Here is a 15,442-nt window from a genome sequence, read left to right as displayed (position 1 = left end):
GGTCTTGCTTTGTTGTCCAGGCTGGGGTGCAGTGGCGTGATCATAGCTCAATGCAGTCTCAACCTCCTGGGCTCAAGCCATCCTCCTACCTCAGACTCTGAGTAGCTGGGACTAAAGGTGCCTCATCATGCCTGGCTAATTTTTTAAACAATTTTTTGTAAAGACAGGGTCTCATTATGTTTTCAAGGCTGGTCTTGAATTCCTGGCCTCAAGTGATCCTCTTGCCTTGGCCTCCCCAAGTGCCGGGATTACAGACATGAGCCACTGTACCCAGCCAGACCGCAATTTTTTTTCCTTTTTTTTTTTTTTGAGACAGAGTCTTGCTCTGTCACCTAGGCTAGAGTGCAGTGGCACAGTCTCAGCTGACAGCAACCTCTGCCTCCCAGGCTCAAGTGATTCTCATGCCTCAGCCTCCTGAGCTGGGATTACAGACCTGCGCCACCACGCCCAGCCAATTTGTGTATTTTTAGTAGAGATGGGTTTAGTCGTGTTGTCTAGGCTGGTTTCGAAGTCCTGACCTCAGGTGATCCGCCCGCCTTGGCCTCCCAAAGTGCTGGGATTACAGGTGTGAGCCACCGCGCCCGGCCCAGACTGCACTTCTTTAAAGAGGAAGGCCCTTCTCTTTTGTTTCAGAAGTCTGCAGCTAGGTCAGCAGTGTAGTATTCTGTGTTTACTTAGAGAAGCCAGGGGAAGTATTCCAAAGATCTATTCTACATGTGTATATTCAGTTTATTGTATATAATTTTATAAATCACTTTTACCAAAAAGTTCATAAAGGCATGCCCTGATATCCTGCCAGGTGCTGTGGTTTTTACTGTTAGGAGAGTCAAATTTGCTGTATTCCGGGTTGTGCTGACCTGTACTAGAGCCCAACCACAGGGACATTGCATAGTCAGGTCTCATGTACTTAGAATAAAAAGCAGCTGTAAGATTCCCCTCTGTGTTGAAGTTTTCATGTACAAATGAAATAGACTGCACCTGCCCAGTCTGGCTGAACACACAAATATTTTATAAAGGGTGTTGACTACATGTGAATGTCTTGAAACATGTAAGTCTGATTAGAGTAAAAAATTAAAATGGTTTGATATGGACATTTATTTTTCATTCTTCTCACAAAGCAATGCAACCCGCATTGTGATCCAGTGACTAGAAGGTTTCTTCGTTGATAAATACACTGATGTTAAAAAGTTTGTTGGTAAACCGGTAGTTGCCAAAATTCTTGACCTCTCAGGTGTCTGGTAAACTGGGCATTCAAAAGTATAGAGTTCTGAATCTGTCTGGTTGGAAGCATTTGGTGTTTCGGTAGAAATCTTTAAAAAAAAAAAAAAATCCAGTAGTCAAATTGCATAGGTCAAGTGAATCAGTAGCTCACATTTTCTGTATGCTAGGCTTGAGGGATTTGTTATGAATTAGATACATTTAAGGTTAAATGGTTAATGTAACAGCATGTGGAAATTATACCTGGAGAATTTAAAGAGTATTATGGCTTTATAGTACATATTATTGAGAACATGGGATGTAAGTATAGCATCTACTTTAGATTTTAGTAATATTTTGGGAGATTTAAAATCTTTGTTGTCTGAGTATATTATCACATCTCCCTTGCGAAATTGTAGGGAATGGGAATAAGAGTGGTTTGTATATTACTGAAGGAACGCTCAGAGGTTTAGGACTTCAGGATAATAGCAGGGTGGTTACCTTTGTTGGCAAAAAGTATATGTCGGGAAAATCACAGCACATCTCCAGAGGCAGTGAGTCTTCCAGTATTTTCTGTTCGCGATTCCATCTTGCCCCCTCGATGAATAAACCAAAAATGTAAACTCCAGTGTGAGAGGAAGCTGAGCCCTAAGATGGAAGAGAGGTGGTGTCAGGGATCCCCAGGAGAAGCAGCGACCAACTGGAGGCTCCGTCCGGAATTGAGCCGACCGATCCAGAGGGGCTCATCCTGCCTAAGGCATGTTGCCCCAAGTTCTAAGGTGAATACTTATTTTTTTTTCCTATTCTGAGTGCTTTAAAAACGACATAGGCTTAGGTGTATCTATATAATCATCCTGAACTGAAATATATGTATTTTTTCCATGACACCCTTCCTCAGCATGAAGACAAAGACCTTCAAACACAATAAATATGCAAATTTCTACAATTGTAATCGTGTAGCCGAGCTTTTTAGGACAGAACAAGAACAGTTACAAAAGGTGACAGAGTACACTGTGCTCAAACATTGTCATCTACCTTTACCATAGTGGCCATAACTACTGTTTTAGGCTCTAGAAATGTAAAAAAGGCAGAGGAGGGTTTTTTTTTTGTTTTTGTTTTTGTTTTGACATGGAGTCTCGCTCTGTTGCCTAGGCTGGAGTGCAGTGGCGTGATCTTGGCTCACTGCAACCTCCACCGCCTGGGTTCCAGCGGTTCTCCCACCTCAGCCTCCTGAGTAGCTAGGATTACAGGAGCACACCACCACGCCCGCCTAATTTTTTGTATTTTTAGTAGAGATGGGGTTTCACCATGTTGGCCAGGCTGGTCTCGAACTCCTGACCTCAAGTGATCCGTCTCCCTTGGCCTCCCAAAGTGCTGGGACTACAGGTGTGAGCCACCATGCCCGGCTGGGTTCCATATATTTTTGAATGATATAGGTTAAATAGAGGATTACATTTTAATGATAAAGGGTTAAGTAAAATGAGTTTCTGAGGAGGTCTGTGAAGTAGAAAATTTAGTTGCCTGCAGCTCCAATTCCAGGTGACTCCAGGTGTGCCTGAGGTAGGCCTGTGAAGCCACATGCTCTCCTGCAGGTGTGCTGGAGGGATGCCCAGCCTGGAGGAGCTGGTGGCCAGGTACCAGGCCACCCTGGAGGGCTCTGCCATCTCCTCTGATGGGGCAGATCTCTGAAGAGAAGGGGTGGGCACCGCTGTCCCGAGCTCTCCCTTGAAGCAGCCTGGGCCAGCTTGTTGACACAGGGGAGGCAGTGTGGAACAGCCTGTGCTGTGCCTGGTGATGCCTTCTGTGTTGTCCACTCTGGAATGTGACTACCTGGAGGTGCAAGCTGAACTCATATTAAGCACTTCCTATTTTGGCTTATTCTATAAAAGAATTTTGGCCGGGCGCAGTGGCTCACGCCTGTAATCCCAGCACTTTGGGAGGCTCAGGCGGGCGGATCACGAGGTCAGGAGATCGAGACCATCCTGGCTAACATGGTGAAACCCCGTCTCTACTAAAAATACAAAAAATTAGCCGGGCTCGGGAGGCTGAGGCAGGAGAATGGCGTGAACCCGGAAGGCGGAGGTTGCAGTGAGCTAAGATCACGCCACTGCACTCCAGCCTGGGCGACAGAGCAAGACTCCATCTCAAAAAAAAAAAATTTTACTGGGAATTGCTTTGTATAATGATTTTTACTTCTCTTCCCCTTAACTTATATAAATGCAAATTTTCCTGTACTGCATTTGTTCTAGTGTTGTCCTTTCCTAACAACCTTGGAAGAAGTTAATCTAACGCATTTGACAATGTCACTTCCATTTATACTTGTGTAACTTGGTCATAGCTTACATGGGTTTTTCCTCTGAAAAATCTAAACTGTAGGTAATTTGTAAACAGCCCCTTTTGGAGTGATTTAACTCTTCAAAGAGCCACTCAGAATAAATGGAAGTAATCTTACTTCAACTCAGTGGAAGCTGGTTGTTTGTATAAAGCAGAAATAAGTAAGAACATCTGATTAGATGGATAGAGGCAAAAAGCAAACTTAGGCGGGCAGTCCGTACCCCTGTGCTCCCTCTGTGAGTCATAAGAAAAGGCCCTGGTGCACATCTGCCTCTTGGTAGCCTTTTCATGTCTAATGGGTTATGTAGGAAGAGGTTAGGCTATGGGTGTAGAGTCAGCTAGACTTGGGTTCAAAGCTTATGATCTGCCTCTTTGAACCTTAGTTTCCTGACCTACAGAATGAGGCTAATTTGTGAGGATTAAATAATGCAGGTAAAAAGCTTAGCACATAGTACTCGGTCAGTGTTGGCTAGCAAGCATCAGTGCCATCATTATCAGGTAGATTGGGATCTTCTAGAGGGCAGAGGCCTTATTTTGTTCATCTCGATATTTCCAACAGCCAGAACGGTTTTGGACCCATATTTTAAATAAACAGTTGGATAAACCTCCAGTCGAAAACACATCTGAACCTGAGCTTTCTTCCACGTCAATACTCTTGCCAAGCGGTCACCTGATTTCTCCTAAAGCTCCAGTGACAGGGAACTCCCTGTCTATAAAAGGACACGCCACCATCATCATCAATTTAGATCAACTGCATGTGTCTTTCCCTTGGAGGTCCCCCTGGTTGGAGTTCTAGCAGAATTAGAGTCTAGTTCTTCATGTATCACCGTTTTCAATATTTCTTTTTCTCCTCAGAGTCTTTTGCCTTGTAGGACAAACTCTCCCAGTTCCATCCTTCTTCTGACATGTTCCTAACGTTCACTAATTCTGGGTAGTCTCGGAATCATCTTAGTGCAGTCTGATGAGTGCTGAGGAGAGGAAGACCAGGACCCAGAGGCCAAACAGCATGAGTGTCCACCACCTCCTCCCACTCCAAATCCCAGAATGCAACTATGAAAGCACTGGAAAACAAGACGTATCCCCAGTGGACCAGAAACTGTGAGAACCCTAAAGACAGAAGGCAGACAGGATTAGAATAAGGAAACCACCGTCAATAATATGCACAATAAAAACTAAAAACATCACCCTCTCCAAGCCCCCCCTCCCCAATCCTACAGAATAATTTTTTTGTTTTTTTTTTGAGACAGAGTCTCACTCTGTCGCGCAGGCTGGAGTGCAGTGGCGCGATCTCTGCTCACTGCAAGCTCTGCCTCCTGGGTTCACGCCATTCTCCTGCCTCAGCCTCTCGAGTAGCTGGGACTACAGGCGCCTGCCACTACGCCCGGCTAATTTTTGTATTTTCAGTAGAGACGGGGTTTCACTGTGTTAGCCAGGATGGTCTCGATCTCCTGACCTCGTGATCTGCCCGCCTCAGCCTCACAAAGTGCTGGGATTACAGGCGTGAGCCACCGCGCCCGGCCTAATCCTACAGAATAATAGCAAATAAGATATTGATACAAAAATCCTGAATAAAATATTACAATTAAGATGATTCAACCTTAGGATCTTTTAATCATATTGATAAAAGTGATAAATTATGTGATAATCTCCATAAACCCTGAAAAGCTCTCTCATCACATTTAGCTTCCATTCTTCATTAAAAAATTCCTAATATAGGAATCATACCTTATAACAAACTACACTCCAGATAGTTCTATGTAATCCACCATGTTAATGAGATAAAGGATAAAAACTATCTGATTATTTCAATAGAAACAGGCCCAGGCATGTAGAATTATTTGATCTATGACAAAGTTGAAGTAGGGAAAGGGCCATTTCAATGAAAAAGAAATGGTGCTGAGTCAGTTGGGTACCCATATGGAACCAAAAGAACTTTGATCTCACCTCACGCCATACACAACTCAATTCTCCTTTTTTTTTTTTTTTTTCCAGACAGAGTCTCTCTCTGTCACCCAGGCTGGAGTGCAGTGGCGCGATCTCTGCTCACTGCAACCTCTGCCTCCCAAGTTCAAGCAATACTCCTGCCTCAGCCTCCCAAGTAGCTGGGATTACACATGCGCACCACCCAACCTGGCTAATTTTTTGTATTTTTAGTAGAGATGGGGTTTCGCAATGTTGGCCAGGCTAGTCTTGAACTCCTGATCTCAGGTGATCCGCCCACCTTGACCTCTCGAAGTGCTGGGATTACAGGTGTGAGCCACCGTGCCTGGCCTTCAATTATATATATATCATAGAAAATGAAAGGTAAAGCAATATAGTTTCTAGAAGATAACAGGATAATATTTTCATGAACTTAGTTTAGGGTAGGCAAAGATTTCTTAAACAGAACATAAAAAAGCATTAACCCTAAATAAAAGATGGATACACTGGACTCTGTTACAACAAAAAAATTTTTGTTCATCAAAAGACACCATTAAGAAAGTGATTTGGAAAGTCACACACTGGGAGAAGATGCTTTCAATACATGTACCTGACAGCTTATATTCAGAATACACAAGAACTTCTATAAATCAATAAGACAAAAACAGTCCACAGTCTTGAACAGAAACTTCACAAAAGAGGAAATCCAAATATCAATAATCATTTTAAAAGGTGCCCGACTTAATCATCAAGGAAATGCAATTTAAAATCATAAAGATACATCACTGCGGCCGGGCGCGGTGGCTCATGCCTGTAATCCCAGCACTTTGGGAGGCGGAGGCAGGCGGATCACGAGGTCAGAAGATCGAGACCATCCTGGCTAACATGGTGAAACCCCATGTTACTCTACTAAAAATACAAAAAATATTAGCCGGGTGTGGTGGTGGGCGCCTGTAGTCCCAGCTGCTTGGGAGGCTGAGGCAGGAGAATGGCGTGAACCCGGGAGGCGGAGCTTGCAGTGAGCTGAGATCGCGCCACTGCACTCCAGCCTGGGCGACAGAGCAAGACTCCGTCTCAAAAAAAAAAAAGGTACATCACTGCACGTCCACTAGAATGACTAAAACTAAAACACTAAAAATACCGAGTGTTGGCAGGGATGTGGAGCAATCTTCTACATTACTGGTGGGCCTGTGGATTGGTACAACCACATTGAAAAACCATTTGGCAGTATCTACACCAAAACTAAACATATGGCCATGTATGACCCTCAGTGTATTTAATCATGAGCTCCATAACAACATTTGTGCCAATGACAGACCACATATACCAAGCTGGTCCTATAAGATTATGATGGAGCTGAAAAATTCCTATCACCTAGCGATGATGTAGAGGAATGCATCCATGCATTTCTATGTATAGATGTGTTTGGGTACACAAATTACCATTGTGTTACACTGCCTGCAGTGTTCAATACAGTAACATGCTGTACAGGTCTGTAGCCTGGCAGCAATAGGCTATCCCATTTAGCCTAGGTAAGCAGTAGGCTATGCCATGTAGGTTTGTGGAAGTACACTCTTAACGATGCATTTCTCAGAATGTATCCCCATCGTTAAGTGGTACATGATTGTATTTATTTATTTATTACTATTTTTTCAATTCTTTTGGTTATAGCCAACCTACTGGGTGTAAAATGGTATTTCATTATCATTTTGATTTGCATTTCTCTGACTAAAGATATTGAGCATCCTTTCACATTCTTTTTTTTTTTTTTAAATCTTTAAACCAATGTCTCCCAACCCTGTCTCCCCTTCCTCCCCAGCATTAGTCCTGGAGCAGAAAAATAGATTCCCAGAACAAATTGGAATTTAGAAAATGACAGCTGTGGCCCTTCAAATCAGTGGGGACAGTGGCGTGGGAGTGGCAGGGCTGGGGTGCGTGGTGCATCTGGCTGGCTGGTGCTCTGTGCTCTGCTCCAGCCCAAGCCGCCTCCATGGGTCCCCCTCACTGCACCGCTGAGGTCCGGGTAGGTGTAGGTTTCCACTTAGCACCTGGCTGAGCTCTGGAATAAGCCGGTTGCTGGGGGCAGGAATTTCGGCCAAGAGCAGCTAGGACAGGTTTGCCCACTGATTTAAAATATCACCTTTTGATGCTGACCTCAGCAGCATTCTGCCTTCATTTATAATAGGGGATACTTAGAAAGTCTGTTGATTACATTGACTTAAATCTTTTATTCATGATTTATAATCTTTTTCCCCCCCAGAAAGAGAGTGGGAGACATGAAGTCTGAGGGCATTTGGACTTGAAGCAGGGCTTGTTGATCTGCCTGTCTAGTGCCTGGAATGTGGTAAGTGCTGAGTAAAGGTTTGTAAAGGGCACAATTGATTGAATGAATGAATGAATGAATGGATGAGTGATCACCGTTTCTAATCCTTGAAGTATTCCAGTACCTTAAACGCTCTCCTGACTATGTTGAGTTTCTTTGGCATAAATACGGAGAACTTCTCATCCTTGTCAGTGATGTCGGAAATCACATGGTGGGTGAAGGTGAGGGCATCCACAGCGATTCCTCGGGACCTCCCATAGTCTTGAAGCACAGCAGCAAGAAAGGCTTTGGAGAAGAACACACACCATCAAGTTCCTTGTGAGTCTCAGGGCCTCCTGCTGGGGTTAGCAACAATGATGTCTCATGGAGAAGAAAGGGAAGAGTGGGGGAAAAAGAGAGAATAAAAGAGATGGGCTGGGCGGGAGCAGAGGACCAGTTCACCCACCCTCTCAGGCCTTGGTGACTTTGGTCTGGCCAGCTGCAGGAGCCTCCTGGTGAACGTGGGTTGTTTTTCAAGGCCAACACCCCTCCTGTATTCATTGTGGGGATAGAGGGGCTGTCAATTCTGAGACCCTCTCCATTTCTGAGCCAATCTTGGCCGATGATCATACCTCATCCTCCTGGCAACAAAGATGGGACCCAGGGGCAAGTACAAGACCAAGTGTGTCAGAGTCTTCCTCAAGAAATGACATATGGACACTGGGAAAAGGAAGGCTCTGTTGCCTCTAGGGTTGCTGTGGTGCTTGTGGCCATGTTTCCCCCGGGTGCATGGAGAAAGGCTACGTGCAGTAGGAAAAAAAATGAGAACATCTCGAACTCACCATGCCTGTCGCTATGATCCCCATCAGCCTGCTCCTCTCCCTGTGCTCCGTATTTCAGTGAATGACGCCAGCAGCCACCCAGCTTTCCAAGCCAGAGACCCAGGAGTCATGCTTAACCTCCTTCTCCCCCCCACCCCTGTCCTTCCAAACACGGAGTCCAGTTGCTTCTGCTTCCTAAATGCCCCCTACTCCCTGCTTCTGCCCACTACCACTGCTCTACTCTGATCACCACCAGCTCTTGCCTGGAGAATAAAGCCAACTCCTTATTTTATTTATTTATTGATAAGACAGGGTCTTGCTGTTGCCCAGGCTGGAGTACAGTGGCACGATCATGGCTCACTGCAGCCTCGACCTCCTGGGCTCAAGCAATCCTCCTGCCTCAGCCTCCTGAGTAGCTGGGACTACAGGTGTGCACCACCACACCTGGCTAATTTGCAGACTCCTTATATGACCAGGACCCAGTCTTGTTCTTCTCCAATGTACCCCTGCCCTTCTTCCTTCCTATAGCTGCTGGATCATGACCTCTCTGGCCTGGAACACTTCAGTGGTTTCTGCTGCCACAGGATGGAGTCAACTCCCTCAGTGTGTCTTACACAGCCCTGGGGGCCAGCCGTGCCCAACTTTGCAGCGGCATCATTCTCCCTTTTGGGGTCTTTTGTTTTGGCCATAATGAACATTTGGTTTCTCCTAGTGTGAAAGGTGTTTTCTCTAGTAAGAATGCTGTCCCCGCTTAGTCCAGTCATTGAAACACTCAACTTTTTAAGTCAGGCTGAGTTCAAATCTTGACTCAGTCACCTATTAGTTTCCCCCCACCCCCAGAATCATTCCACTTAGTAGTGAAGTGACCTTGGATGAGACTCTCAACTTTTTGCTAGTGATATGACTTGGGGCAAATTTCTTAACTTCTCTGTGCTAAGGTTTTCTCTCTGAAAACAGGGATAGTTACAGGAACAACCTCATAAGATTGTCATGAGACTTAAATGACTTAATTTATATAAAATCCTCAGAACACTGCATGGCACCCAGTAAGTACCATGTAAGCTCCACGAATTATTCTCTTCTTCCTCTGTCCGCACCTGGATAATACTTAATTGGTAGCAAGCTTCAAGACATCCTAGATGTTATTTCCTTAGCGGGCTTGCCTGGTTCTTAGTGAAGGTCCCCCTGTTTTATGCTCCACAAGTACTGATCCATTCATATATTCTATTCAGAATGCCATTCATTCATTCTTCAAATATTTATTGAGAGCTTTTTGTGTGTGTGTGCTGGGGCCTGTATCAGGTGCTAGGGACACCACAGAAGTTAAAGCAGACCTGGTTCTTGCCTTCATAGAGCTCACAGCCCAGTGTCGCCCCTTTACAACTCTCTTTCCACCCCACGACCACACATCGTTGGAATGCACTCCGGTTCATGTCTGCCTTCGCTGCTGGACGTTTGTGTTGAGCAGGTAAGGCCTAGGTTCCAGCATTCAGTCATCAAGTCTTGTTACAGAAATAAATGAATGAATGGCTGAAGCTCAGAGTCAATCTTGTGAAGTTGCCCGTCTCCACCCCTTTGTCACGGCCTTTGGAGGGGCTGGGTGCTAATGTTGACCTTTGACATCATAGAAGCAATGGCAGAGAGATGATACAGTGACCTGCCAAGGCGCAGGTAAAATCTGATAGGGGTGGGTGGATTTGGCATGTGAGGAGGTTGGGGTGAGGGAAGGAAGTGGGTTGGGAGGGAGAAGAGACTGCTGTAGTGCACACTAGAGACCCAGGCACCTGTGGAGGCACAGGTGTTGTCATCCTAAAGGGGAGGAGGAAAGGGTGAGTGACAGAGGGACTGAGTGCAAACTTGCCTGGGCCAGGTCTGGAGCTGATCTTGGTTCTAATGCTCACCTTGTGGAAAGAAGAAAGCTGGGAGCCAGTATCTTGAAGGAAACCCTTCAAAGAAATTGTTCTCTGAATCCTCAGGGTGTTTGCATTTTTGGCTAGTTGATGGAATAGACTGCTTCCAAACTGTGACAAATCTCATATACCTAGTGGAAGGCAGACCACAGGTTGGGGGTTAAGGGCATAATAATTGCACACCTTTGGGTGATGTGGGCCATTTCCTCCAGTCCCTCCCCTCCCAGGGCCCTTCTTTTACTTTTCATTTCAATTCCCCCAATGCAAGACTTTTATCAGGCCCTTGAATGGAAGCCAGCTATGGTTTTAAGCTCATGAGGGAAAAGGGGGACCACAAAGGCTGGAAGGTAACAGATTTGGGTAACAACAGATGTTATTATTATAGTGGGAATCCTGCCTGCACCTCGCAGAATCTTGTCCGTTGTTTTTGAGGCACAGACTTCTCCCAAAGGATATAAAGAAATGTGGGTCAGATGTCTGCAGTGCTGTTGCTACACTCAATAGTTAAATGGTATAGGAGGCAGCCTGGCACAGACTTTGGAACTAGTTCTGGGTTTGAATCTCAATACTTCCATATTCTAGTTGTGAAGCCTTGGGCACTTCATGTCCTTGGACTCAGTTTCCTCATCTCTAAAATGGGGATGATGATAATGATAGCACCTACTTCACATCACAGGGCTGCTGTCAGAACTGAGCGGGCTGCTGTGAGTAAAGCTCCTAGAAAAATGCTCCACATCCTGTGAGGCACTTGCTAGATGTTGCTACTCTAACGCTTCTCCAGCTATTTTTATTATAACTAAAAACACATTTAAAAATTACGTGTGGCTGGGCGCGGTGGCTCATGCCTGTAATCCCTGCACTCTGGGAGGCCAAGGCAGATGGATCACTTGAGGTCAGGAGTTCAAAACCAGCCTGGCCAATATGGTGAAACCCCTTCTCTACTAAGAATACAAACAATGAGCTGGGCATGGTGGCAGGTGCCTGTAATCCCTGAGGCAGGAGAATTGCTTGAACCCAGGAGGTGGAGGTTGCAGTGAGCCGAGATCGTGCCACTGCACTCCAGCCTGGGTGACAGAGGGAGACTCTTGTCTCAAAAAAAAAAAAATTACATGTAACTAATTATTTCCTTTCACATTTCACCCTGTGGATTTCTTAGGAAAGAGAAATGTACTATGTTGTAGTCATAACTGTCTCTTGGAGTGGAGGGAGCTTACTCAGGACTCAACATCTTAGGTCCCCACTTTCTCAGCTCAAACAGAAGATAAGAATCCCTCCCTTGCTTAATTCACACATTACTGTGAGAACCCAAGGAGACCAAGCATCGGAAATGATGTCATAAACCTTTGGGCTTTAAGCAAAAATGAGGAAGAAATGTAAAGCATCTTTTATCCATACCGACGCTGTATTGCAGTATAAGCCACTTTGGCCCAAGTATTGAAGAAATTCAGTCGCTGGATGAGATCATCAATCCAGGAACTCAGTGGCTTACAAGATCTGTAGGCGTGTTTCTGTTGGGATTTAAAGACAGTCACATCATTTTTTTTCCTTGTCTTTGGGGTCATTAGGAACATTTCTGCAAACCTTGGTAATAGACTCAATTGCCAGGGAGAAATAACTTGGCAGGAGGATGTCCTTTTCCAACTGAAAGCATATAATGAAAAGTCTAAACCTTATTACCAGGGCAAAACAACATTATCTTAACAGTGCTTTGGATAAAATGCTTGGAAGCTTCCATCCTGGCTGAAGGCTTTTATCACTCTTCTCAAAGCTTTTCATTTCCTCATCTCCTTTCCTCCTCTCTGGGGAGATTACCTTCACATGCTATTAGGTGTGAGCAATTTCAGCTTCCTGGCCTTCCCCTATACAAAGTTCTATAAATGTCACCCACTGTCTACTCCCTTATCTACCTTTGCCTTCCAGTTCTGAGCCCAGCTGCTCCTGCCCCTGCCCCTTGTGGATTCAGCTTTCCATTCTCCAGCTCTGTTTATTAACGCTCCCTTCCATCTTAACTACACAAACCACCCAACACTCAATCCTACCTGTTTGTTGCAAGTGGGGAGGAGGAGACCCTTGCAGCCCTCTAGCCCCTTTCTCCTTTTGTTTACTGTCCCCTCTTCTGGAGTCTTCATTAGAAATCACAAGCGACCTTCTATTTTCCATATTCAAGCCTCACTCCCTGCACCTGTATCCTCTGCAGCTTTTGAAGGAGCTCATTACTTCCTCCTGCTTTCTCCCCTAGGCTTCTGTGACTAGACTCCATCCCGGCTTTCTCTTGAATTCTCCAACTACTTCTTTTTAGGTCTCATTCATTGGCACCTCTTCTTCCCTCCCTCGAGGCTGGTGTTGCCTGGAATCCCTTCAGCCCTCTTCTCTTGCTACTTTATATTCCCTCTCCCAGATTTAATCCATGGCTTTGTCTAGGCTGATGACACCAAGCGCTCGCTTTGCAGCCCGTGCTCTTGTCCCATTGCTTTTCTTATTTATTTATTTATTTATTTATTTATTTATTTATTTATTTATTATTATACTTTAAGTTCTAGGGTACATGTGCACAACATGCAGGTTTGGTACATATGTATACATGTGCCATGTTGGTGAGCTGCACCCGTTAACTCGTCATTTATATTATGTATATCTCCTAATGCTATCCCTCCCCCCTCCCCCCGACACACGACAGGCCCCAGTGTGTGATGTTCCCCACCCTGCGTCCAAGTGTTCTCATTGTTCAGTTCCCACCTATGAGTGAGAATATGCGGTGTTTGGTTTTCTGTCCTTGCAATAGTTTGCTCAGAATGATGGTTTCCAGCTTCATCCATGTCCCTACAAAGGACATGAACTCATCCTTTTTTATGGCTGCATAGTATTCCATGGTGTATATGTGCCACATTTTCTTAATCCAGTCTATCATTGATGGACATTTGGGTTGGTTCCAAGTCTTTGCTATTGTGAATAGTGCTGCAATAAACATACATGTGCATGTGTCTTTATATTATAGCAGCATGCTTTATAATCCTTTGGATATATGCCCAATACTGGGATGGCTGGGTCAAATGGTATTTCTAGTTCTAGATCCCTGAGGAATCGCCACACTGTCTTCCACAATGATTGAACTAGTTTACAGTCCCACCAACAGTGTAAAAGCGTTCCTATTTCTCCACATCCTCTCCAGCACCTGTTGTTTCCTGACTTTTTAATGATTGCCATTCTAACTGGTGTGAGATGGTATCTCATTGTGGTTTTGATTTGCATTTCTCTGATGGCCAGTGATGATGAGCATTTTTTCATGTGTCTGTTGGCTGCATAAATGTCTTCTTTTGAGAAGTGTCTGTTCATATCTTTTGCCCACTTTTTAATAGGGTTGTTTGATTTTTTTCTTGTAAATTTGTTTACGTTCTTTGTAGATTCTGGATATTAGCCCTTTGTCAGATGGGTAGATTGTAAAAATTTTCTCCCATTCCGTAGGTTGCCTTTTCAATCTGATGGTAGTTTCTTTTGCTGTGCAGAAGCTCTTTAGTTTAATTAGATCCCATTTGTCAATTTTGGCTTTTGTTGCCATTGCTTTTGGTATTTTAGTCATGAAGTCCTTGCCCATGCCTATGTCCTGAATAGTATTGCCTAGGTTTTCTTCTAGAGTTTTCATGGTTTTAGGTCTGACATTTAAGTCTTTAATCCATCTTGAATTAATTTTTATACTAGGTGTAAGGAAGGGATCCAGTTTCAGCTTTCTACATATGGCTAGCCAGTTTTCCCAGCACCATTTATTAAATAGGGAATCGTTTCCCCATTTCTTGTTTTTGTCAGGTTTCTCAAAGATCAGATGGTTGTAGATATGCAGCATTATTTCTGAGGGCTCTGTTCTGTTCCATTAGTCTATATCTCTGTTTTGGTACTAGTACCACGCTGTTTTGGTTACTGTAGCCTTGTAGCATAGTTTGAAGTCAGGTAGCGTGATGCCTCCAGCTTTGTTCTTTTGGCTTAGGATTGTCTTGGCAATGTGGGCTCTTTTTTGGTTCCATATGAACTTTAAAGTAGTTTTTTCCAATTCTGTGAAGAAAGTCATTGGTAGCTTGATGGGGATGGTATTGAATCTATAAATTACCTTGGGTAGTATGGCCATTTTCACAATATTGATTCTTCCTATCCATGAGCATGGAATGTTCCTGCATTTGTTTGTGTCCTCTTTTATGTTGTTGAGCAGTGGTTTATAGTTCTCCTTGAAGAGGTCCTTCACATCCCTTGTAAGTTGAATTCCTAAGTAAGTATTTTATTCTCTTTGAAGCAATTGTGAATGGGAGTTCACTCATGATTTGGCTCTCTGTCTGTTATTGGTGTATGGGAATGCTTGTGATTTTTGCACATTGATTTGGTATCCTGAGACTTTGCTGAAGTTGCTTATCAGGTTAAGGAGATTTTGGGCTGAGACAATGGGGTTTTCTAGATATACAATCATGTCATCTGCAAACAAGGACAATTTGACTTCCTCTTTTCCTAATTGAATACCCTTTATTTCTTTCTCTTGCCTGACTGTGCTGGCCAAAATTTCCAACACTATGTTGAATAGGAGTGGTGAGAGAGGGCATCCCTGTCTTGTGCCAGTTTTCAAAGGGAATGCTTCCAGTTTTTGCCCATTCAGTATGATATTGGCTGTGGGTTTGTCATAAATAGCTCTTATTATTTTGAGATACATCCTATCAATACCTAGTTTATTGAGAGTTTTTAGCATGAAGGGTTGTTGAATTTTGTCGAAGGCCTTTTCTGCATCTATTGAGATAATCATGTGGTTTTTGTCTTTGGTTCTGTTTACATGATGGATTACGTTTATTGATTTGTGTATGTTGAACCACCCCTGCATCCCACGGAGGAAGCCAACTTGATCATAGTGGATAAGCTTTTTGGATGTGCTGCTGGATTCGGTTTGCCAGTATTTTATTGAGGATTTTTGCATCTATGTTCATCGG

The 15,442-nt window shown here is 44.1% G+C and overlaps 1 protein-coding gene across 2 annotated transcripts in view; it reads right to left on the bottom strand.

Annotated features, from left to right (window-relative positions):
- Positions 1 to 1,077: 1,077 nt before the first annotated feature.
- Positions 1,078 to 15,442, bottom strand: part of DNAH14 (dynein axonemal heavy chain 14) — a 186,796-nt gene continuing 172,431 nt past the window's right edge. For both annotated transcript variants that reach the window (XM_055372090.2, XM_055372096.2), the window contains 5 exons: positions 11,880 to 11,992; positions 10,476 to 10,615; positions 7,899 to 8,059; positions 1,699 to 1,845; positions 1,078 to 1,310 (listed from right to left, as the gene is read on the bottom strand). In XM_055372090.2, the coding sequence (XP_055228065.2) occupies positions 1,095 to 1,310; positions 1,699 to 1,845; positions 7,899 to 8,059; positions 10,476 to 10,615; positions 11,880 to 11,992 (777 nt within the window). In that variant the 3' untranslated portion in view covers positions 1,078 to 1,094. The remainder of the gene's footprint in view (positions 1,311 to 1,698; positions 1,846 to 7,898; positions 8,060 to 10,475; positions 10,616 to 11,879; positions 11,993 to 15,442) is intronic.

This window comes from Gorilla gorilla, chromosome 1, assembly GCF_029281585.2.
Source record: "Gorilla gorilla gorilla isolate KB3781 chromosome 1, NHGRI_mGorGor1-v2.1_pri, whole genome shotgun sequence".
NCBI classification, from domain to species: domain Eukaryota; kingdom Metazoa; phylum Chordata; class Mammalia; order Primates; family Hominidae; genus Gorilla; species Gorilla gorilla.
This window is presented reverse-complemented; position numbering and strand designations above follow the sequence as displayed.